The sequence below is a fragment of the Colletotrichum lupini genome, chromosome 5 (assembly GCF_023278565.1).
Source record: "Colletotrichum lupini chromosome 5, complete sequence".
NCBI lineage: Eukaryota > Fungi > Ascomycota > Sordariomycetes > Glomerellales > Glomerellaceae > Colletotrichum > Colletotrichum lupini.
Window position 1 is genome coordinate 4,962,293 of NC_064678.1, and position 23,525 is coordinate 4,985,817.

Sequence of the window (23,525 nt, forward strand, 5' to 3'; positions counted from 1 at the left end):
AGAAACAAAACGGAGGTAAGTTTGAATCAAGCACTTTTATCCAGCCGACCTTCTTCAAATGGACTAAACATCTCCGTCACCAGATCTTGTTTTTTCTTGATTTTGCTTTCTTGCTATTGTTGTGTGGTTGGTCTTTGGAGGAAAAGATCGTCAGGAACTACTAGGACTAAGGGAAGGGGGAAGGGGGAAGGGGGAGGGAAAGGCAAGGGGGAGGTGGGAAAAGAGTGCCGCTAGCGGGCCGTTCGGGCTGGCGGGGGTAGGTACGGGCGGGGAGGGACTGGGCCCCACAATCCGGGAGGCGCACCCTCCGTGTCCGGGTCTTTTGGACTGGGACTTTACGGAGTATCGCAGGCAGGAAGGTAGATTGCGGAGGGCAGAGAAGATAAGGCTGGGAATCATGGCGAAGAGTAGACTGCAGTAACATCAAGAGTTTCACATGCGAAAAAAAGAGTCACTCGAGGTTGAAGAGAGAAGAGAAAGGCATACATTTTACCAGGGACACTACTGAGGAACGCGGGGCGGAAACCCACAATCCGGATCCCGAGCCTATCAACCCCTGAGCACTAGGTATCACATCCGCGGCGTGAAGACGGAGGGAAACACCTGAACATTGAATCGAAAACTATCAAGATGGCTCATCTGAACAAGGTTCAATAGTTTCGGTTACCTCTGTTGTAATTCGAATTGACTTCTTTAGTAAGATGCAACACCAGAGAACATTTTCTCGCCGGGGGGATCGGGGCGGGACATCGCGACCTCACTCGGCCGAGACATTTGCCCAGCCAGGTCACGAGAGAAACTCACGAGAACGGTGAACCCACATCCCGCTTGCGCGCCAACGGACTCAAGACGGAAATATCACGCAGAAAGTCCGACGGGCGGATTCACGATAGGACAATTTTCACAGAACATCTCGCCATCCGTCTCAATCGCGACTCTTGTCGTTTTTCTCAGTAAGTTGTTATTGAGGCACATTTCAAAGATATTGACTACACCGTTTCCAGTGTGAATTCGAGAAAGCTCATCAGACATTTAGTATTCAGTTCTCGAATACCTTCATCATTAAACGATTAACCACTAGACAAAATGGAATTCATCGTCAAGATCATCAAGAAATCATCCAGCCATTCTCAGTGAACGCCTCCCAAACAACCAAGAAATCTCAAAAATAAATAAAAAAATCATGACACTCTAATACCGTTCCCGTGAAACATATGGTCCGCGTACACTCATCGTCGTAGAATCATTACACGCACGTCCCAAGTCATTAGTTGAAGAGACGCTTGAACACGCCCTTGATCCCTTTTGACTTCTCCTTCTCTTTAGCCTTGTCGTCCTCCCTCCTCCTGTCTTCCACACGAGCGCGGCGCCGAGAGTCGTCCGAGTGCTTTGATCTCGGCTTGTCGGCTGTCTCAGCTCTCTCAGCCCTCTCAGGTCTCTCGGATCTCTCGGGTCTCTCGAGTCTATCAACCCTCTCGCCCCTCTCGGTTCTCTCATGCCTTTCGGCCCTTTCAGCTGCTTTTGCGGCAGCCCGTTCGGCCTTCTCCGCAGCCCTGCGAGCGTCTCTGCGAGCTTCTTCGGCGACCTCGTCGCGAGCCTTTTGCAGTTTGGCACCGCCTCCGCCTTCGGATCTGTCTCTGTGCCTGTGCTTGTCCCGCGTTGTGCTCGATCGCTTGGGAGTGTCGCGTGTGGAAGTAGACTCTTGTCGTCCTGCATTGTCATCCATTGGCATGTCGTCCTTTGGCGTGGCTGGCGCCGGGGGGTCCTGGGGAGGGAACTTGGATCCGGTCGTACCTTCGCCTCTGACGCTGAAGAATCGCCGGGGCTTCCCTGGCGCAGGCTCCATGGATTCTCTCTTGCTGAGGGTGCGGTGCGGGCGCTGATGCTCTGACGTGCTGTGGCGACGAGAGCGGTGATGACTGCGCTCGGGCGTATCCTCAGGTTTGGCGATAGTCTCGGGCTCCTTGCCCTTGCGACGCGAACGCTCTCTTTCCTCGTTCTCGCGGTTGACCTCACGTTGGAGTTCGCGCTCGCGCTCCTTTTCGCGGTGCCTGTCTTTCGGTCTGTCACGATCGGCATCGCGTTCGCGCTCTTTCTCCCGGAGTCGCCGCTCCTCTTTGCGTCGATCATGGGCAGCCTGCTCCTCAGGCGTACGCTCACTGCGGTGGTGGTGGTGGTGGCTTCTCTCACTTTTCTCGGTCTTCTCGCTCCGTTCGCTTCGCCCACTCCGCTCGCTACGTTCGCTGCGATGACGGGACTGGGAATGAGGATGGGGGCTCTCTTCGAAACCGCTGTCTTGTCTCTTGATAGGGCCTGGCGGAGTTCGAGGCACGGATTCGCCGGATCGGAGAGATCGCTCGCTGTCAGTTCGGTTTCGTCGACTTGAGTGATGTGATGTGTGCGAGTGGCGTCTGCTACTCTCGTGGTCTCTGCTGTCGTCTTCGCCTCGGCTACGGCTTGAGAATGATGAAGGATGATGGGTTGAGGAATGGCGTCGTCGTCGGTGCCTCTCGCGCTCTGCTTCCTTCTTCTCTGTAAAGTAGTTAGTATCAAGCCTGCTAGTTTTATCCGCTCCCGTAGTGGTAGTACTCCTGCGTCTGGAAAGAAGGCCTGGTAGAACCCTCCAGAAAAAGGCCTTTTTCGGTTTGATGTCCATTTTCTCCCAGCTGGGCATTGCCTTGATGAGTTGCGAGCTGCTCTGAGATGATGGGCTCATGGGTGGACGAAGAGTTTCGGCTGTGGCGTAGATGACCACAGCAGCCGCGATGAGTTCCTCCGCTTGCTTGATGGAAACCTTGCGCTGCCGTCTGAGAGCCCTCGCCCTATTCTTGGCGGCCGGTGACATGGAAAGCTCAGGGAGAACCACGGCGGGAGTCGAGGGCCGGAGGCCCCATACTGAGCCATCGGTTTGCGTTCCGCAGTCCGAGAATCCGTCTCGCTGCACGGGGCTGAAGTTGGCGTCCACGTCCGAGTCCTTTTGGTCCGCCATGGTGATTGTATCCAGGGCCGATATATTATTCAAAGTCTGCGTCAATTTGTCCGATGAGCTGCGACGTGACATTGCGTCTGCTGCAGCGGGACCGGGAGCTTCTCTAGCCGTAGCTTCGTCGTCTGAGTCTTTGATAGCATTGGCAGCAAACGAGCCAGCTGCAGCAGCAACACCAGCGACGGCGGCTCCAGCAATGAGTGCATCCTTATCAATTGTCTCGTCGCTATCAGCAGGCTCCGCCTTGTCATCCGGTGTCTGTACTGTTTCTTCGGGTCCATTGGCGTTCGCCTCTAGAGTTGATGCCTCCTCAGTTGCGTCGGGCTCTGCAGGTTCTTCTGCAGGGGTGTCTTCAGGAGTGTCATCGGGGTTGACGGGAGCTTCTGAGGCGGGTTCTTCGGAGGCTGCCGGTGTATCTTCGGGTGCGTCCTCAACCTCTATAGGCGCGGCATCCGCCGCCTCAGGAGAAGGCTCCTCGGAGACAGGTCCTTCAGAGACGGCTTCATCAAGAGCAGGCTCTTCGGGAGCAGGCTCTTCGGGAACAGCTTCTTCAGGGGCGACTTCTTCAGAGACAACCTCCTCAGGCGCAGCTTCGGGAGTGGGCTTTTCAGGGGTAAGCTCCTCAGGAGTAGACTCAGGAGTGATTTCTTCGGGCTCGGCAATGACTTCTTCAGGAGCAGCTACTTCGGGATCAGGCTCTACGGAGGCGACCTCTTCGGGGACGGCTTCCTCAGGAACGGCTTCTTCGGGAGCAGTGGCTTCAGAGGCAGGCCCCTCAGGAGAAGGCTCTTCAGAAACGGCGTCCTCAGGAGGTATCTCGGCTGCTGGGGAGTCTTCTGGCGCGGCTTCTGGAGTAGCTTCACCCAGAGTCGCCTCCTCGGGGGCAGGCTCTGCTGGTGCAGGCTCAGGTGTCGACTCTTCAGGAGAGGCATCCTCCATGGTGGGCTCTTCGGAGACGACTTCTGGTGCAGGCTCAGCAGCGGGCTCATCGGCGGGCTCAGCGACGGACCCCTCTAAGATGGCCTCTTCGGGTGCAGATTCAGCTGGAGTCCCTGGTGCTTGGTCTGGCTCTTCTGGTGGAGCTTCCTCAGCCGCTGGCTCCTCGGGCACTGCATCTGCTGGAACCTCTTCGGAAGCGGCAGCGATCTCTGTGGATGCATCTTCGACTTGCTCGGGCTCCTCTGCTATTGTCTCGGGAGCAGTCTCAGATGCAGGAGCCTCCTCAAGAGGCGGCTCCTCCACGGCCGATTCTTCTACTGTAGCTACAGGCTCTTCGGGTGAAGCTTCTTCTGGAGTAGGTTCCTCGGCGACTGCCTCCTCTGGCGGAGACTCAGTTAAGATGGTCTCGTCGGAAGCAGGTTCGGCTGGAGCTGTCTCTTCTGCGGGAGCTAGTTCGTCCGATGCCGGTTCAGTGGGTTCAGCCTCGACAATGGCGTCTTCGAGGGCTGGTTCCTCCAAAGGCTGCTCAGTGGGCGTTTCGTCTGCGGCGACTTCAGCGTTGTCTTGATCTGGTGATTCGGTCTCTTCGACAGAAGGCTCCTCGACAGATGGTGGTGACGCTTCATCAGTGGCAGATGGTAGCTCGTCCGAGGGTGGTAGGGCAGCTTCCTCAACAGCAGGCTCTTCGCCGACCGCATCTTGGCTCTCCTGAACCTCGGCAGTTGGCTCTTCCGGGGCGTCTCCTTCGGCAGCTTCGGCAGGCATCACTTTCTCGTTCTTGTCGACAGGTTCCATGGATTCCGGCTCCGGGGCGTTGTCCTCGGCAGGCTCCGCGACGGGTTCCGGTTCGACGTCCTCGGGATCTTGGCCATCCCGTCCTTCCCGTGCCTCTCCATCGGGGGAATCGGGATTAGGAGAAGGAGGGGAATTCTCACCTGATTTCTCTGCCTCCCTCGCATCAGAGGCAATTGGTCCCACCCTATCCTTGCTTTCCTCAGCATCCAAAGACCGCGTCTGTTCACCATCTGCTGCCACCGCCACCGCCGCTCCCGTGGCTACTGCCGCCGCCGCCACTGCAGCCGCTGCGATTTCTGCAGTGTGGTCTTCTGTTTCAGCCGTTGCGGGTGCCTCGACATCTGCCTCGACAGATGGCTCTGACTCGACAGGGACAGGTTCTTCGACTGGTGGGTCCGGTTCAGCAGCAGCCGCATCTTCAACTGCAGCAGACTCAACAGCTGCTTCAGCAGGCTCCTCTGGCTCAGCTGGTGCTTCTGGCTCAGCCGGAGCCTCTGGTTCAGCGGGAACAGGCTCCTCAACTGGCGCAGATTCTTCAACAGCAGCTTCTGCAGCAGCTTCCGGCTCCGCGGGCGCTTCTGTATCAACAGGTGCAGGTTCTTCAGCGGGAGCAGGCTCCTCAGCCACCGCTGGTTCCTCAGTTGATGCGGGTTCTTCCGCTGGTGCAGACTCTTCGGCCGGGGCAGAAGCTTCAACAGCTGCTGCTTCATCAAGCTTCTCTGGCTCAGCGGACGCTTCTGGTTCAGCGGGCGCTTCTGGTTCAGCGGGCGCTTCTGGTTCAGCGGGCGCTTCTGGTTCAGCGGGCGCTTCTGGCTCAACTGGGGCCTCTGGCTCAACTGTTGCCTCTGACTCAACAGGCGCAGGCGCAGGTGCAGGATCTTCTGTCGATGCAGGTTCCTCAGCAGGCGTAGGCTCTTCAACCGTTTCAGCCGCGGCATCTCCATCGGGGGCCACAGTCTCCTGAGCAGGCTCAGCTTCCGGTGCTGGCGTTTCTTCAACTGCGGCAGCGTGATTCGCCTCCGCGAGAGCTTCGGCGAGTTCAGGCTCCTTTGTCTCTTCCGCAGCTGGCTCAGACACCGGTTCAGGCTCCGCCTCGGCAGGTTCCTCCACCGCAGCGGGCGGGTTGGGTTGAGCCTCTTCGGTTTCAGGAGCGGCCTCAATTGGGACGGCAGGCGGCTCAGCGGCAGCATCCTTCGCCTCCTCGACAACCTCGGTCTGGGGCTGAGGATCGTTGACTTCAGCTGCGGCAACTTCTACAGCGGCGGTTTCGGGTTCTTTGGCCTCTTCGGTCGCTGCTGGCGCCTCCGGCTCTGGAACCGCATCCGTAACATCAGCAGCTTCTTCAGCCGGAGCAGCATCGGCCGGAGTGGGTTCCGATTCAGGTTCAGGCTCATTTGACTCAGGAGCAGGAGCAGGATCAACGGCGTCTGCAGCAGGCTCCGCCTCTGTTGTAGGTTCCGCCTCAGCCGCGGGCTCTGCTTCTTTGGCTTCTGCCACTTCGACCTCAGCTTCGGTCGCTTCAGCTTCTTCGGCAGGGGGGGCAGGGGCAGACTCGAGTTCCTCAGCCACTGCCTCAGAAGGAAGTTCAGGTGCGGGCTCTTGAGTTTCGATAGCCGCTTCCGCTTCAGGAGCAGCGGCGGGCTCAGCAGCGACCTCAACCTCAGAAATAGCCTCAGTCGCAGGAGCGGCATCAGGCTCAGCCGCAGCCTCACCCTCAGGTTCCTTGACGTCTGCTTCAGTAACAGCATCAGTCTCGGGTTCTGCCTCTTTTACATCAGAAGCTGGCTCGGCTTCCGCAGCGGATTCTGCCGCAGGCTCGGTAGAAGGCTCAGCGGCAGGCTCCTTGACTTCATCGGCCACAGTCTCCAGAACAGGCGCTGCCTCCTCTAGCTCAGCAACAGCGGGCACGTCGGCCTCGGGCTCGTCTTTAGATTTGGCGGCAGGATCTGCTTCAGCAGCGGGTTCAGCTTCAGCAGCGGGTTCAGCTTCAGCAGCGGGTTCAGCTTCAGCAGCGGGTTCAGCTTCAGCAGCGGGTTCAGCTTCGGGGATAGGCTCAGCAGCAGGATCGACCTCCTTCGTCTCAGAAGAAGCTTCAGGGACAGCTTCTGCTTCGGGCTCCTTGGTCTCCTCGGCCGCAGGCGCTGCCTCAGCTGGTACCGTCTCGACTTCAGGCTCTGCTGCTGGCGCTTCAGTCTCAGGGTCCTTAGCCTCAACATCACCCTCGCCCTTGGCGGCTGGTTCGTTGTTATCCGCGGGAGCCTCTGCTTCGGGCGCAGGCTCCTCGACCTCGGTCGCGGCAGAGTCTTCAGGTTGAACCTCAGGTTCGGGAGTAGCAGCAGCAGCAGCATCAGCATCAGGAGGCGCTTCACCAGCATCTTCGGCCGTCTCTGCAGCCGTCTCCGGAATTGGTTCTTCAGGGGCAGGAGCAGAGGTCTCGGTGGTGGCCTCGGCCTCGGGCTCTGGAGCTTCCACAGTTGACGGCTCTGGTTCTTGTGCATCTGGAGTCGTCTCCGGTTCGAGCTCCTTGGCATATGAGGCCGGGTCCGCAGATGGGACTTCGTCGTTAGTCTCGGGAGTCGACTCCGGTTCTGCCTTAGCCGCGGGCTCCGGCTTGGGATCCTCAGCAGCGGAAGGTGCCTCTAGCTCCACAACTGCAGTCTCTGCGGTGGTCTCGGGCTCAGGTGCGGTTTCCGTCTCGGTAGCTTCGGCTTTGGGCTCCTCAGGATTGGTTTCGGACTCAGCAGCATCGGCGAGCGGTTCGGCTGGGGTCTCCTCGGGAGCTTTTAGCTCGGTGTCCACTTCGGCAACGGCGGTAATCGGCTCCTCCGGGGCGGGATCGGAAATTGCCTCTTCGGTTTTGGCATCTTCGGGCGTGGCTTCGGCTTCAGCGGCAGGTTCTGTTTCTTCTTTAGTATCCTTGGTCCCTGGGGAGAGAATGTCCACGGTGAAACTAAATTCTTTGCCGTCGCTGATGATTTCGTATCCGTCCATACCTTCAGTTGAGACAACTGCGTCGTTCGTGGCGGCGGCATCCCCAGATGCATCGGCGACAGCAGCGTCTGCGGTTTCGATATCGGCTTCCTTAGGGGCTTCTGGAGCGTCCGCTGGGGTATCCTCTGGTGTGGCGGCAGCTTCGTCCTCTTTCGGTGCCTCTGGCTCGGCTGCAGCTGGCTCAGCTTCCACTGGTGTAGTCTCAGGAGCAGTGTTAGGCTCAACAACAGCCTCAGTTTCGGCGTCCTTGGTAGCATCAGCTTCAACTGCAGCTGTCGCTGCCTCGGTCTCGGCCTCCGGAGCAGCCTCCGAAGCAACCTCGGGAGTGACTTCGGGAGCATCCTCAGGAGAAGTCTCGGGAACGACCTCAGCAGTGCTCTCAGAAGCGTCTTCAGGGGCCGCGTCAATAGGAGCCTCAACCTCTGCCGAAGCTTCCGCAGCAGGCTTCTCCGTAGCCTCAACCTCAGGAACCGCGGCAGGCTCATCTACGGCAGCATCATCTGCCGCAGCTTCCACTGCTGCCTCTTTAGGGGCATCACCTTCAGCCTCGACTGGCTCAGAAGCCTCTGGTTCAACGCTTGCAACGCCATCTTCTTCGTCCTTGGGAGCCTCCGCCTCAGGTTCTGCAGGAGGGCCGTCCTCTTCCTTGGGAGCAGGAGATTCCTCCTCCTGCGCAGGTTCTGACTCAGGCTCTTTTGTCTCTTTGGCGGCTGTCTCGACCGTCTCCGGAGTATCGGGCGGGGCATCATCCGCGGCCTCGGGCTCTGATTTATTGGGGGGTTCAGGTTGAGCGCTCTCTGCAACCTCCGTCGAAGGCTCAGCTTCAACCTCCTTGGAGGCTTCGGCGTCACCTTCGGGTTCAGACTCCTTAGGAGGCTCGGCATCGTCAGCCTTTGCTGTCTCGATGACAGGCTCAGGAGCGCCCGCAGGATCAGCGTCTGCTTCGACTGATGCCTCGACCGCCTCAGCGACCGGAGGCTCGGCCTCGGTCTCTGCCGGCTGAGTTGCCGAGTCGGCTTCCTTGTCTGCAGCGGCAGGCTGCTCTTCGGCCGGCTCGGTCGCAGTGGCTGGCTCAACGGGCTTTTGATCGGCACCAACAGAAACTAGCGCATCTTCGCTAGTCGGGGCAGTCTCTTCTTGTGGTGCTGCTGGTTCTGCCTCCACGATGGTGTCGTCAGACTTGGGCTCTTCAGCAGCTGCATCAGTGGTTGTTGCATCTTCTGGGATAGCCGCAGGTTCGGCCACAGCAGGTGCTGCGTCTTCCTTGACGTCGGCCGTCTCAGCCGGGGAAGATTCTTCGCTTTCAGCTACTTCAGCTGGAGCATCAGGTGTCTCAGTCGGAACCTCTGCAGGCTCGGGTGCGTCAGCCGGAGCATCAGGTGCTGGTGCTTCCTCTGAGGCAGCGGGAACTGGTTCAGCTTCTTCGGGCTTCACAGCATCATCCGCGGGAGCATCTGCCCCGACGACTGCGGCTTCGGCTGCATCCTCCACAACCGGCGTCTCAGCCGCAGCTTCAACCGGGACCTCTTCTGATGACACTGCTTCTTCAGCTGCCGGAGTTTCGGCGGCCACTTCAGCCGGAGCATCAGCGGCATCAATCTCAGCCGGTCCAGGCTCGGCTGTTCCAGCCTCTTTAGCGACCTCAGAAGGAACTGAAGATTCCTCCGTCTCAGCACTGGCCTCCGTCGAAGTAGTTGCCTCCGTCGATGCTTCTTCCGGCATTGGCTCCTCGGAGGTCGTTTCTTCCACTGCCTCAACCGAAGGCTCGGCTGAGGGCTCAGCTGGAGCTGATTCATCAGATGCTTCGCCGGCAACGGGTTCGGCAGCCGGTTCTTCGGAAGAAGGAGCATCCTCAGTCTTGGCCTCGGAAGTTTCTTCGGCCGCAGGGGCAGCAGGAGCAGGGGACTCCTCAGGCGAAGCCTCTACATGTGCCTCCTCGGGGGCGGGGTCCTCAGGCTTGACATCGGCAGCAGCAGGTTCATCCGCAGGCGCGGATTCTTCAGCTGTGGTGTCAACCGGGGCATCAATCGGAGCATCTGCAGGAGCATCAGCAGCAGGCCCATCAGCAGCGGCAGCGTCATCCGGCTTAGCCTCCTCTGCGACATCTGCAGCAGGCTCGGCGTCAACGGAAGCTTCGGCCGCAGGCTCCGCAGGGGCAGCATCCTCTGGTTTTGGCTCTTCGGAAGTCTCGGTGACGGGCTCATCCGCAGGAGCAGCGTCCTTCGGCTTATCTTCAGCTGAAGTCTCAGTAGCTGGCTCTTCAGTAGCTGCAGTCTCTTCCGGAGCTGGCGCAGAATCGTCAGGTTTTAACTCGACAGGGGCCTCATCAGCTGCTTTCTCCTCGACGGGAGCAGCGTCTCCCGACTCAGCCTCGACTGTGGCATCAGCCGCAGCATCCGCAACAGGTGCAGTCTCTTCCGATACAGGCTCAGCTGAAGGTTCACTGGCGGGCTCCTCTGCTGGTGCAACAGTCTCAGGCTCTGCATCGGCGGGCGCGTTAGGGGTCGACTCTGAGACTGTGGACTCCTCGGGCTTGACTTCATCGGTAACAGGTGCAGCATCCTCTAGTGTAGGTGCGGACTCTTCGGACTTTTCCTCTGCCGGTGTCTCTGCGGTTGTTTCGGGGACTGCATCAGCAGGTGCATCGGCAGGAGTTGCGTCTCCAGGCTTGCTGTCCGCTTCCTTGTCAGCTTCGGCTTCAGCCTGTGCCTCAGAAGCCTCGGGAACAGCTTCGGCAGGTGGTGTGTCTTCGGTCTGAGGTTCCGCTGCAATAGGCTCTGCTTGAACTGTTGTGGGCTCTTCAGTTGCAACCTCCTCAGTGGAAGCTTCAGGTGTAGCCTCTGTTGCCTCGGGGGCCACTTCTGCTGGTGTATCGGCTGCGTTGTCTTGGCTGTCTTCTGTTGCAACTTCAACAGAAGCTTCAACAGGAGCTTCGGCGGGAGCTGGATCTACAACAGCCGACTCCGTTGCCTCTGCAATGGCCTCAGCAGCGTCTGGCGATATTTCCGTCGCTACCGTGTCATCGACTTTGGCGTCATCCAGGCTTCGGTTAGCAGCCGACTCAAGTTCAGCTTCGACGGCCGGCGGCTCCTCCTTCGCCTCAATGATGGTCTCCGGAGGCGGAGCTGGAGCTTCCTCCATCTTTGGCGGTTTGGCGTCCTCTACCGGGGGTGGCGGCGGCGGAGGGGGGATCGACCTTGAGCTCTCGACCGGCTCTGGTTCGGCGTCTTTTCCGCCCTTGCCCTTCTTTTTTTTCTTCTTTTCTTTCCTCTTGTCCTTTTCCTTGTCCTTTTTGGAAGATTCCTTCGTCTTCGTCGGAGACACGGGTGCCTCCTCTGCAACGATCTGTTTCTCTTTTATCGGTTCAGGCGTAGGCTCGGGCTCGGGCTCAGGGTCAAGCTCGGGTTCAAGCTCAGGTTCCGGTTCGGGCTCGGCTTCTACGGGTGGCGGAGGCGGAGGTGGCGGAGGTGCAGCAATTTCCTCCTTTTTGCCCTTCTTCTTCTTCTTCTTGTCCTTTTTTGAGGATTGTGTCGGCCACTCGTCTTCGGCTATGCCGTTGTCTTGAGGCGGTCCAGGCGTGGGAAGCTCAGGGGCGACAGCCGATGGCTCTTCATAGGTGTACTGTGCTGCCTTCTTGTCCTTCTTTGCCTTCTTCTTGCTCTTTTTACTGCTGCTGCTGGCTTGTGCGGGTTGTGAAGGATACGTCACGCCATTGGCATATACGTCGCCGTCTGTAAGATGAAGGGGTTAGGCGTGCTAATGCAATACTCAAAGCGCAATCTAGCGTGACTTACCATTTTCCAGCTCTGAATCTGAAGGTTGGAAATACTGGATGTTGGAGAAATCTTGGGTTTGGACATGGTTCCAATCAAGGTTCTGCCGGTAGGGGCAGAAATCGACTGGTTCTTCCGAATTCATGCTTCCAGGACTCGTGGATTATGGGGGTCCTTGTTTCGCAAAAGTTGATCAATGCTGATCCGGGGAGATTGTCTGATGTTGTCTTTGGCGCACGTGGACGGCTGTCGTTGGCGAGAGATGAGATTGGGAGTTCTTTTCTTGACAAGTTCTCAATTTTCTTGTGATAGTGCGGTGCCCAAGCCGGAGTAAGAAGTTCGAGTCTCTTGGGCTGGTATCGCGAGACTCAAAAGGATGTATTGTGAGGTATCTTGTCGCCTGTGAGACCGTGTTGTGGTGTAAACAACAGACAAAAGTGCAATGGGCAGTTATGACAAGGAAGCAACAGGTTTCTTGTCTCGGCTTGACACTGGATAGAGTTGAGAAATAAGGGACCAAGAGTGACGAGATGCGTCCCGACTACGACCATCCCAGGAGGACACAATTGGGCCAAACTGTGGGAAGAAAAGTAGATTCTCGAGAAGCAGGGGGGAGCTTTCCCAGCAGTGCCAAACATCACAAGCATCACTGGTCTGTAGCAGGGTTCAAGGTGCGGGAGTAAGGGGTCCCTGACACAGGCCTACCCCACGCTGTCCCCACGAATGGAGACAAATTGTGGCAGTCTCAAAGTCCAAGTGATCACTGTCGTGCGTGCTTGAGGGCCATTGGCTCAAGTGAGGCGGAACAAGCACTGGCGCCACGTCGCAATTGGGTTGGACTGGGGAGTGCGGTTTCTGGGATTTGGGAGCTTGAGTGATGTGATAAATGATGTGACAAGAGGCGAGGCAGAGGAACAGAATTGGACCTGGGACATCAGACGGACAAGGAGACAAGGAGGAGGGTTGATGGCTGCCCAACGACGATGCGATTGGAAGCGAGCGACCAACCCGCATAATGAGACGGGCTCAACCAGGCCGGGCATGAACGTCGGTGATTTTTTCCCGGGATATGTGGTTTACTTTTTGTGGTCTTGTCCCTTTTCGTAGTCTCATAGGGCCGTACCTAAGTCTCAAGATGACATACCGCTACCGCCGTACCGTCGAAGTCCATTGATTCTATCGGATGAGTATTGTCGCTTGACTTTTATCTATAGAAGCCAGCATCATTGCGGATGACATGGGGGAAAGAAGCCTACGGGTCAGTCTTTGCGGTGAGGCATTGGAATAGACCGAGAGACCACAAAACAACAAGGCGCAGCGCCTGTCCACCAATGATCTTCATAAAGCGACGATGGATGGATAGTACTGAGGAGGTAAAATGTATTCGTACTTGGCCTGAAAAGGGCTCGAAAGGGCTTAGGCTCCCCAAGACTCTTCTGAGGACGAGGGAATTTTTTGGGTTCAATGAAGTGTCAATTGTCAAGCATCCCTCCACTCAGCGGCTATGAGCTAATAATTGCTGTGCTGCGCTGGTCGTCGATTTCCGGCCCAGTGCACTCGCACGCATCGGGCAGCCGGAGCAGGGTAGGTCGATGGGCCGGTCCACTAGGGCCAGGCATATCCTTGTATGCACAGGTACTCATCGCGCCTGGCGAGACATAAGGAAACGATTGCCGACGGAAAGGTGGTTCCTGGAACATAGTGGAGGGTAAGCCCAACCTTCTTCCCGTCATTCATGATATTCGAAAGGACTGAGGCTGGGCAAGGGAGAAGCCGCGGTCTGGCCAGAAGTAGTTAGAAGGCGTCGAGAGGCCGTTATGATTGTGCACATGGCCACTCGCTGACCGGCACTTTCCTTCGATAGACGCTCACCGGCGGCTGGCATGTCAATGGTGGGGGTTGGAGTAGAGCGCGGTTTGTTTCTCATCGGCCATTAAACCCCCGGTCAGCGAGGTGCAACGTGGCTCGCCTGGGTGAGGCTCGTCTGTGAAGATCCATGCAGTAGAGGCCCGGACCACGGCTGGCGGGAGGGGCGGATGTGACTGCAGTGACAGTGACAGTAGCACCAGCAGAAGAGTGGTGGGTTTGGATTGGGCGACGGCTTGTAACGGGCTGTTTTCTTCGGCTGTCTGCGAGGAAGTAGGGAGCAACGTGGGCGTGCAAATGCGAGGAATACAATGCCGCGATGACCATGTCATGTCAGCAAAACGTCTTCCGTGGAACCACTTGCTGTGCCATCTAATGTAACCGCCGAATGGAGTGTTCGGGCGAAAATTTTGGTGAGAGGGAGTTGGTAAGGTGGGCGGAGGTTGGGCCGACGTCGATATGGGATGGGACGGGATGGCATGGCTCCTCCCGAGGTCAGTGTCTGAGAGGTGCAGTAGCCCAGTCTAGCCCGAGGAGATGCGTACATAGGTTGTGTGCCGCAACGATGGCGCCGGTGCGATTGGTGCCCTGCAAGAACCCGACTTGGTCCGACTACATGCCACTGGGCATAAGAGAAAGAATCAATGGGGCCGTACACGAGTCGGCGGTTGGGCGCTGAGAGGGCGGCAGGCAGCATGGCTGGTGGTATTGGGCGGACCTGAGGACCGATGATCGAAGACTGGTGACCGATGGAGAGAATGGGTTGGCAGCAACTGGGCGGGGGAAGCATCGAGGTTGCGAGGGAAGCCATCGCGATTCCGAGGCTGATACGTATACTGATATTACCAGGAAGGTCAAGTAATCGTCGGGTACATGGTCGTGAACTGAACCAGCTGTTGATCAATGTCGTGAACTGTCACAACGGGCGCTCAATTGCGGTGGATAAGGCTCATCGTCGATAGTTTTGTTGTTTATGCGAAAGAAGACCCATCCATGAAAATGTTTGCAGGGAGGCGGAAGAGGGCAGGCCAAGGGAAGAAATTGAGTTGGCAGTCCTGGCTCCTGACCCGAGCTTTTGCCAGGAAGATGGTTTCACTTTCTTCGGGAAGGAGGCATTGGTCGCTGTCACGTCACAGCCAGCGTGTTGGGAATGACGTTGCTACACTACCTTAATAAGAGTCACTAACGTGCCTGCCCTCACCGCTGGGAATTTCGGTGTAGCATGTGGCAGGCGCCAACACCTGCAACTTTACAGTGCCTGCCCTGGCCATTGATACCTCACGAGCCCACTTAGGTAAGCCCCAGCACCCTGGTAGAACCCGAACAACCAACGACCGGCCTTGAGGCCTGACTCTTTGAGTTGGCGCATTCCAAGGTTTGGCTCTCAGAAAAAGTTGTGAAGCCTGTCCATAAGTGCTCAAATAAGCCGCGTATGTGGGACTCGATAAGAAGCGTGTATCGGTGTCCCCGTCACAGCCCAATATTGTAGGCAAATTCGCCATGAAGGTGATGGAAAATACTTTCAAAGCATCTCGAAAAAAATCCACTCTTCCGGCCCTCTATATTCTCATTGTGCTGGGCCTTCGAAGGCTCTCCTGACAGCCCAACCGCACTAAATTTCTGGTGCTTCCATCCGCAAGACACCGCAGAAAACTCCGGTGCCCGTTGACCGAGCTTGCATTGATCGTGTAAGAAAGCCTCATTTGACCTCTTACGATGACCCAGCCCACATCGTGATCACAATGATAAGGTCCCGGATTCACATCAAAGATCCTGTCCATAAGTCCATAGAATTACATGAGTCGGAAAGAGGCAGCCGAGTGCTCCGCAGAATCGACACCCGCCACCTACCTCAACACAGCAGGTCCGCAACAGTGCCACGGAGGGCAGAGTGATCGTGGGCCACCAGTACTCCGGCTCGCGATCGGTCACTCCTGACGACTGGCGGTGTGCCGAGACACGTGAGGAATGGCTCCTGTCCCGGTCCCGGTCGGGTGGGGACCTCTTTGAGACAGCGAACTTGGCACTGCCGGTGGGCCGGCGACAGCATGTCTCGCCCGCTTCTCGCCCGCTTCTCGCCCGTTTGCTCACCGAACTACACATCGCTCCAACGCGGCAGCGCTTCCGATGCATTAGTCCCCACGTATCTTGTCTTGTCCGGCAAGGGAAAAGGCGCCAGTGCTGCAATAGCTTCTCAACAACAATCAATATGTCTTCTATGAAAAAAGTGAGGTGTGCGTAGTACTCGTAGACTGTAAAAAGTGCCACTCCAGCAAACCAGAAAAGCTTGTCAAACTCCCTCCCATCAGCTTCCGCAACCGCGAGATTCCTATCGAATGGCACCCACGTAACCCAAAACGCCAACGCCAGTAGACAGGTCTGAGAAAGAGGGGCAGGTAGCTGAGAAACATGTGAAAGAGGACCGCTTCGGAGTCGTATCCCTTGTTGGTAGTGAGCATGTTCGTGTATATCGAGTGTGTCGTACGGTATCCACTTCTCTGGGCAGCTGTGATGTTCGACCTGCTTATCCCATCGCGCCGCAATTCTCATGCAAAGCCTCTAGAAGCTCCATCCCGAACCAGGAATGCTATGCCATCGTTCTCGGCCATCCCCACAGGATCGCCTCACACCTGACTCCTTTACATGGCCATCTCCGCCTGCAGCTTGCGGAGCTCGGCCTCTTCGTCGTCCTCTTCGACAGCTTGCGCCTTGCCTTTGACTGAATTATCACGTCAGTACATCACTCTTATCATGATCTCAGAACGTGGGATCTCCTTACTTGGTCCGTTCGCGGCGGCAGGCATCTGGTGAACGCGGTCTGACACAGGCACAGTGCCAGTGCCCACCATTTGCTCGTCCAAAGCCTCCTGCTGCATTTGATCCAGCTCATCCTCCAGGTCCTCGTCGATAATGTTATCGGTCTGGCCCGTTGTGATAGCGTTGACAATTTCCTCGCTAAGCGCATTTTGTTCGCGGAGATCCTCCCTGTTCTCGTAGTCAGCATTTGTCTTTCGCACTGGCTTACAACCTTCGAAACGTACATTGTTTGGTCCACCTTGTCCACGGTGAGCTTGCCGTGAATACCCTTCATGGCCTGGCCAGCCTTCTCCATCGCCAACAGCGTCTCGCGGTTGATATTCGCCGACTCGATAGCGTTGATTTGGGACTCGAGTGTCGTGATTTGCGAAATAGTCTGTTCGAGGCTGTGTTCGTGGCCCTTCTTGCGACGCAAGGCAGCCTTTGCGGCTATTACGATATCCCGTCAGCATCTAGTCTCCCCACAGTCTCGATTGCTCAGATAAGTTACCGTTCTTGTTTGTGTTGACGTTCTTCCTCGCAATAGTATCTTGTTCGTCCATCAACGTTTGAAGATGCTTCTCTCTCTTTTGCAGCATATCAAGCTGGACCCTAAGGCCGAGGATTGCATCTTTGGCATCGTTCTTCTTCTTGGCGCCACCACCACCGCCAAACCAGCCCCAGACGCCAGACATGATCAGACGTGTTGAAGTTTCGGGTTTGCTAGTATTAATCGAGTAAATCGAATGGATTCCGGTCGTTTATGAGGTTGTGCGCAGGCAGCGATCGTTCGAAGGCAGCCGTATTCCGGGGTTGCGTGGCACTCGACCGAAGTTTGATGGCGGGGTACCGAAACGGGAAACAAGCGGGCACTCGTCGTCGTCAACGAGCTGCAAATTTAGCGAAGGCCTACTGATAGGCGGAGTTGCCAGTAATTTCTATATCACGCGGCGAACACCCGCGGCTCGCTCAAGTCAAGTTGTCGCCAAGTTGATAGTTGGAAGGCTGATAGATAGAGTCATGTAGGTAGTCGGTAGGTAGGTATGATGCAAGCTCCCGACTGGCTCAGCGACGCCGTTTAGTGGGCAAGCGATGACGGCGGTTGTGCCCAGCAACACCGCTGCCGCCTGATTTAGCCGCGGTTCAGCCGATCATGTGAGACGCCCGCGTGACAGGCCACCTTGGTGGTGACTTCCAAGGTTGATCCAGATAAGACATATCTTATCACCGATAAGTACCTTACCTACCTATCTAAGGTACCTTACCTAGAGTGCACGCGGCCCAGTGACCAATGTTGCAGCCGCCAGCAGCTGTCGCCATTCACCGTTTCCTTCCGCCTCAGTGAGTAGTTCGTACCTACCTTTATATCGTATAGGAAGGTAGCTGGGGAAACTACAAAGTTGATTTCACGCACAACGTCCTTCAGACATACACTACCCGGCAGCCTCAGATGATCGTTGTCTAAATCACTTCATCCACCACCTGACTGGAACTTACCTTCGACTTGGCCAAGCAGTGATGCATATTGTTCGAGGCCTGAGCAACTAACAATCGCCTAAGCCATGTCTAGAGGCCCGCTGCCTTCTCAGCTTTGTCTCTTGTCAGACTTGCCGGCTCGACCACAGGGCGATAAGGTCAGATTTCTCGGGTGGTAAGTTTTGATATTTTTCGCCCACTTCTGACTTTGATCGATGATTCGCTCTCGTCCTATGTCAAAAGTCGTCCGTTGGTAACCATACTAATTGCCATCAGTGTAACTGCGTACTCGACGCAATCAGCTGTGCTCACGCTAGAGCATAGGTTCCCCAAAGGATCCGATATCAGTGTATTGGTTGACATTCAACTCTTACTCAGTACCATGACTTCAAACCAGACACGCATCGGCGAGTGGGTAAATGTGGTTGGCTATCTCACGCCCGCTCCCCCGGGAACGCGGGCCAAAGGGACGACCCGTGAACCACGTATAGCCGCCGTCCAGGCAATCATGCTCTGGTCCGCTGGCCCTCTCAACCTTCAGCGATACGAAGCTTCCTTCGCAACAACTTGAAGTATAGTCTAGATGAATCCATGCCACCCGTTGGGGAAGACGAGGCACACTATCTACTACCATAAGCTGCCGCCTGACCTGAGAGGAAGCGGACATTGGCTTCGGTAACAATGTAGGCAGACGTGTCATGCTCACTACCGCACCCAGGCTCCCGTGTCTCGTCCAATTCGTCACGCATGCCACGAACCAACAGGTATGGATAAGAGATCTTACATTGGGACTGAAGATGGGCTTTTCTTTCAGCATTCGCGACCGAGCACGGTCCGAGCATCATGTCAGCCACGCCATCCTGTCAAAGGTTTCCATTGAACAAACATTCTCGGCCCGCATGAATGTGCTACTAGCTCACAGCGACGATTTGGTCCGGTATAAATGCACCTTGTCTATTCTGGAAGGCAAGCACACGCCAATTAGGTATCTGGTTGAGGAAACGCGTGCTCATGGCATCCGCTGGCGCTGCACTCTGATGCGCGCCTCTTGCAACAATTCCGCATACACATACCAAAAAGGAGCAGCGCGTAAAGGACCTCGGAGATTTTGCTGTTACCATTGGACCCCCCAAAAAAATGCCAGATGGCAGACTACTGCTGGGTGATTTCGGGACACATACTCTTCTCGTCCCAATCAAACAAAAATCTGGTTATAATACTGCTTCGTTTCGCCTGACGCCCATCCAGTCAAAAGAACGAGTGTTCGGTCGGGTCCACCGTTTGCTGCGGCCACCAGGCCACACAACTCGACCCCCCTCACAAGAGACGCGACCTTTTGCGCATGCCTCGAATCATCGAATCCCACAAATTCCTTCCGTATGCATGAAAGGGCTAACCCGACCGCCTGCAACGCCTTAATATTCAAATGCCTAGATCCAAAGACCTGGCCCAATGCGAGATCTCATTCACCACAGTCGACTCCACCGATCCACCCGACTTCACTCCCGCCGCCTGTCGTCGTAACGTCGATGTCGCTCGTGGCTTCGGTGTGCGTCATGTCTCCTTTTTGACGAGTCGTTTGACCCTCGGGATATCACCACCGGCTGATGCAACGGTCTTTTGAGGGGCTTGTCTGCTTCTTGGGCTCTAATGGCCGCCTGGCGCTCCCATATTTCTTTGGACTTCCTACAGATATCGTCGATCTGCTCCTATATGCAGAGACGATGATCAGCAAATTCTGCACCGCTGAAGAACAAAAGATGGGGGAAAGAACCAAGCGGCAAGCTCACATCTGTCAAGCAAGGGCCTGGAGTGGTGATGAGGAATCCATCTTCTCCCTGTAGATGCTGTGAGAGGCGTCTCAGTCATCGTGAATGAGATATTCGCACCTCATTTGTGTACGGCCTGACCGTTGCATCTGGCCCGAGATAATAGGGAAGCTCTTGAGTGATGATCTTCTTGTGAATATCCAACCGGGGGATCCAGTATCTGTTCATCTCTGTTGACGAAGGCATGGCAGATGTTTGGGCATGGAAAATATGAGCTGTCTGCCTGAGCGCATTGGACGAGCAAGATGGCGCAAGTCATCGTGAAATATTGGCGATCAGGAGGAAGAACAAGGTATTTATCTTCGCCAACAATGCGATGATTCGGGGTGCCAATCCTCGTACGCTGCAACGGAGTCGATATTACAAGTTCCCCAGGCATGTTATTGCACCAAGCAAGACAAAAGGAGCACTTTGTCTTGCCTTTTCGGCACAGCTCTTGTCGGTATCCTCACCGCTCCGGCTTCTCAGTCGTCAGAACCTGCCTCTACAAGGCCTGCATGCAAGGACAGACGCCACATACGGCCTTTGCAATGTCGGTTCTCACCAGGGTGGGAACCCATCCATCTGGGTGTGTTCCACCTTACAGGTTGGGGGTGGTGAGCCTGCAGGAGATAGGCAAAGTGAGGCGGACGGCGGCAACCCCATGACGGTTCGCCTCACACGTCCGCAATAATCCCGCCACCTGCAACCACGAATCACCGTCGGAAGTCGCTATATGCGTCGGAACGACCTTAATCGAGTCTTTCGATTCTCTCTCTACTGCACGCCCTTTTTCGAATGGAGTTTCTGTTGGCCATCATTCGCCAGTCACTTCTCGACTATGGATCAATTCGCTGCGAGATCCAGTGACGGGACTAGGCTGCAGTTTCTGCAGGTCCATCTCATCGCCATCTTCGTTTCCGGACATGCTGGAATGGGACCTACCCTCGTGGCTTCCTGGCAAATTCAGCTTCCTTCATGGATGAACCCTGGTGGGTAAGGTAAGGCGTCGGTGAATTCTGGCAGCCAAGCGGTGCAGATCATGTCGATCGCCGCTCGCGACTTCGAGGCGAGCATGCGGGGATGGCGAGCGTCTGCCAGTCATTGCTGACCAGGGTTTCTTATATATCTAGGATCTCGAGTTCTTCAACGATCCAGATGAACCCTGGACCCTTCCCTTTTCTGTTGGTCCCGGATTTTTGGAACACAAGGCTGCTGCGATCGTCGCCGTCAACACCAGATTCGTCGGCGCTGAAACTGCCGGTGAACAGTAATCATAAACAAGTCATCATTTCGACAATACAGCCTTCAAGTTGCTGTAAAGTGGTGTGCACGATGATTTTCCAATCGAATCACACAGCTTCCGACCGTACCGATCGTAACACTATCCAGCATTATCGGTATCAAAAATGCGTCAACGGGGAACTAGAGAGCCCTTCCAGTACTTGACAGCCGAATACGAGGCTTTCCGGCCGGGCATGGCATAAGCCCGAAGATCGTTATAAGTCGTCTCCCTGCCCAGGATGGTCGATCTCTGAATCCTACGAAGAGGGGTTGGCCATCAGCCGTAGTGCCAGACGACTCTCCAGATCAACATGCCCGAGCCTGGCGACAAGGCGAGGAGCTGGTGTTGGCTCTTCTCGATCATACGATAATGCGGGCAGCATAGCATTGCACACCGAACAATGCGACGTCGTGCCAAGGACATGCTGGGAGATCAACTCTGCAGTACCCAAATAGGTTGATGCGGCCCTTTTCGACATATTCCCAAGGCGTTCTTCAAGTTGAGGCTCGTCGCGCAGACAGGACAATTGGATGTGCTCGCCAAACAGGCACTAGGGTCTGGAGGCATCGAGGCTGCAGATGACTGTCAGCCAAGGTTGAGCAGTGCTCTGAAGCATTTCTGACTGCTCATAGTATCTATGCAGCTTTGGTTAGACAGTGTTACACATGACCTGAGAGCTTGAGCTCGATGAGCCTTACTTTTGCTCGCGCGACGTCAAGATTAACCCAATGTCCGTGGGTTGGTTGAGCCGCAGGGTCCAACTTACAAGGGCTTGTCCGTCTTCGATTGTTGGTCTGTGTGATCTTTCAGTGCAAGCAAAGTGGTGCACCTCATTGAAACAACTAGTTTGCGGGATGCAATGGTACCAATCCTTATCGGTTGCTCGATCTTTTGACGACGTCCCATTTTTCCACATACACGCAAAAATACATCTCGTTTCCGAACTCTAGGAATGTCTGGACATGGAGGAAAAACGTTCCGGCGCAACCTGCGACCTCGTTGGTATCTGGAGGCTGAGGTGCTAACCAGAGCTTCTGCGCTTCTGGGAGTGCTACATTCAATCACGACGTTTAGATTTAAGGAAGTAACACTGTCGCTGGTTGTCAGTCGCCGTGTAAAATTGCTGTAGAATAAAGTCGCAAGAACCTTGAACGTAGCACATATCTTGATATTCATCCCCCGGCATAAGCCGAACTCAAGGATTGCAGGCAGAAACCGCATTGCGATACTGATACCAAACAAATTACCCGATCGAAACTACCAGTGACAGGGCATTCCGCAACGTAGGGTTTCTTGTTAGCTCAGTCGTAATTTGACCAGCTCTTACATGGCTTTTAGACGTATTTGATCTCCTCGTGGGCAAAGGCTTGATCAGTAATTTCGTCACTCCTGAACCAGCAGCACGCAAGTCAGTGCAATCGAAGAACTCGGTTCTCAAGGTCTAAGTCCAGCCGTCTTACGCGGCGGTAGGCTGAAGCGGTGCCGGTCACATCCGGTCACCGGGCCGGTGCCGCGACTCCACCCAACGCCATTGTCCAATCGGGCCGGACTGCGATCCGGACGGAGCGGTGGGCCGTGTCCTCGCCTTCACTTTCCGACTGACATGATGACATCGCGCGCCCTTGCGGGGTGGAGGCTACTTGCGTGTCGATAGCTTCATGCCCATAGCAGAAGACTGGTCAGTAAATGTTATTGTTCCAAGTGCAGATAGAGCCGGTCTGTGGAATCCGGTGAAAGGTGGTAAATATAAAACGAGAGTTGCACTTTGGGGTTCAGCAGTCTATCGATTAAGCACCGCCGATCAGATTTGACCCCGCACAAGTACGCCCAAAAGATTGAATCCTATCAACAATAACAATAGTACCGAAATCCATTCCACCATGACCAGCCTCAAAGACTTCCGCGTCCTAACCTTTGACGTCTATGGCACATTAATCGACTGGGAAACAGGCGCCCTAACAGCTCTTCAACCCCTCCTGGACGCGAACAACCGCACCGACTTCACCCGCAAGCACCTCCTGGACACCTACCACGAATGCGAAGCCGCGCAACAGGCCCAAACCCCAGACCTCCCCTACGCCCAGCTCCTCACCACGATCCACCCCCAAATCGCTGCCAAGCTCGGCCTCGCATCCCCGCCGCCGTCCGCCGAAGCCTCAAAGGCCTTTGGCGACTCCGTCGGCTCCTGGCCCGCGTTCCCGGACACGGTCGACGCCCTCCGCCGGCTGGGCAAGTACTACAAGCTCGTCGTCCTCTCCAACGTCGACCGGGACTCGTTTGCGCTCAGCAACGCGGGGCCGCTGGCGGGCGTGCCGTTCGATCTTGTTGTCACGGCGCAGGATGTCGGTTCGTATAAGCCCGACCAGCGCAACTTTACGTACATGCTGCGGGAGGTGAAGGAGAGGTTCGGGGTTGAGAAGGAGCAGGTGCTGCAGACGGCGCAGAGTCAGTTCCATGATCACCATCCGGCCAAGGAGGCCGGTGTCAAGTCGTCTTGGATTGTGAGGCCTGGGGCGGTGATGGGGAATAGGGATCGCGAGGTGTTTGATTGGAAGTTTGATACGTTGGGGGAGATGGCTGATGCGCTTGAGAAGGAATTGGCTTGAAGCGGGATCTATGTATACATTGTATGACAGGATGTTCTATTTAATGCCATGTTCAAGTGCCGTCCTACGCGAGATGGATTATCTACTACTTGGGTTTTGACATCTTGAAGCGTTGCGCCACTATGAAGTTGCAACAACGTACGCAGGAGGAATGGGCTCCATCAGCTCAATACCTTATCTTACTCCTCAATCTAGCCACATTCT

The 23,525-nt window shown here is 55.9% G+C and overlaps 8 protein-coding genes across 8 annotated transcripts; 2 read left to right on the forward strand and 6 right to left on the reverse strand.

Moving 5' to 3' along the window:
• Positions 1-76: 76 nt before the first annotated feature.
• On the reverse strand, positions 77-1,032 carry CLUP02_10904 (uncharacterized protein; the record flags this gene model as incomplete). The annotated part of the gene is made up of 5 exons (XM_049289876.1): positions 77-113; positions 305-412; positions 456-622; positions 709-799; positions 863-1,032. The coding sequence occupies 5 exons, from the start codon at positions 1,030-1,032 to the stop codon at positions 77-79; spliced, it is 573 nt and encodes a 190-aa protein (XP_049147021.1).
• A 235-nt stretch (positions 1,033-1,267) lies between these two features.
• Positions 1,268-11,629, reverse strand: CLUP02_10905 (uncharacterized protein; the record flags this gene model as incomplete). The annotated part of the gene is made up of 2 exons (XM_049289877.1): positions 1,268-11,442; positions 11,506-11,629. 2 exons carry the CDS (start codon positions 11,627-11,629, stop codon positions 1,268-1,270), a joined length of 10,299 nt encoding a protein of 3,432 aa, XP_049147022.1.
• Positions 11,630-13,678: 2,049 nt separating this feature from the next.
• On the reverse strand, positions 13,679-14,161 carry CLUP02_10906 (uncharacterized protein; the record flags this gene model as incomplete). The annotated part of the gene is made up of 1 exon (XM_049289878.1): positions 13,679-14,161. One exon carries the CDS (start codon positions 14,159-14,161, stop codon positions 13,679-13,681), a length of 483 nt encoding a protein of 160 aa, XP_049147023.1.
• A 953-nt stretch (positions 14,162-15,114) lies between these two features.
• Positions 15,115-15,900, reverse strand: CLUP02_10907 (uncharacterized protein; the record flags this gene model as incomplete). The annotated part of the gene is made up of 1 exon (XM_049289879.1): positions 15,115-15,900. One exon carries the CDS (start codon positions 15,898-15,900, stop codon positions 15,115-15,117), a length of 786 nt encoding a protein of 261 aa, XP_049147024.1.
• Positions 15,901-15,989: 89 nt separating this feature from the next.
• Positions 15,990-16,841, reverse strand: CLUP02_10908 (Snf7 family protein; the record flags this gene model as incomplete). Its single annotated transcript, XM_049289880.1, has 4 exons — positions 15,990-16,069; positions 16,130-16,335; positions 16,392-16,596; positions 16,658-16,841. 4 exons carry the CDS (start codon positions 16,839-16,841, stop codon positions 15,990-15,992), a joined length of 675 nt encoding a protein of 224 aa, XP_049147025.1.
• An 867-nt stretch (positions 16,842-17,708) lies between these two features.
• On the forward strand, positions 17,709-18,193 carry CLUP02_10909 (uncharacterized protein; the record flags this gene model as incomplete). Its single annotated transcript, XM_049289881.1, has 3 exons — positions 17,709-17,797; positions 17,899-17,971; positions 18,020-18,193. 3 exons carry the CDS (start codon positions 17,709-17,711, stop codon positions 18,191-18,193), a joined length of 336 nt encoding a protein of 111 aa, XP_049147026.1.
• Positions 18,194-19,121: 928 nt separating this feature from the next.
• Positions 19,122-19,637, reverse strand: CLUP02_10910 (uncharacterized protein; the record flags this gene model as incomplete). The annotated part of the gene is made up of 3 exons (XM_049289882.1): positions 19,122-19,331; positions 19,413-19,460; positions 19,512-19,637. 3 exons carry the CDS (start codon positions 19,635-19,637, stop codon positions 19,122-19,124), a joined length of 384 nt encoding a protein of 127 aa, XP_049147027.1.
• A 2,958-nt stretch (positions 19,638-22,595) lies between these two features.
• On the forward strand, positions 22,596-23,321 carry CLUP02_10911 (haloacid dehalogenase; the record flags this gene model as incomplete). Its single annotated transcript, XM_049289883.1, has 1 exon — positions 22,596-23,321. The coding sequence occupies one exon, from the start codon at positions 22,596-22,598 to the stop codon at positions 23,319-23,321; it is 726 nt and encodes a 241-aa protein (XP_049147028.1).
• Between the last annotated feature and the right edge of the window lie 204 nt (positions 23,322-23,525).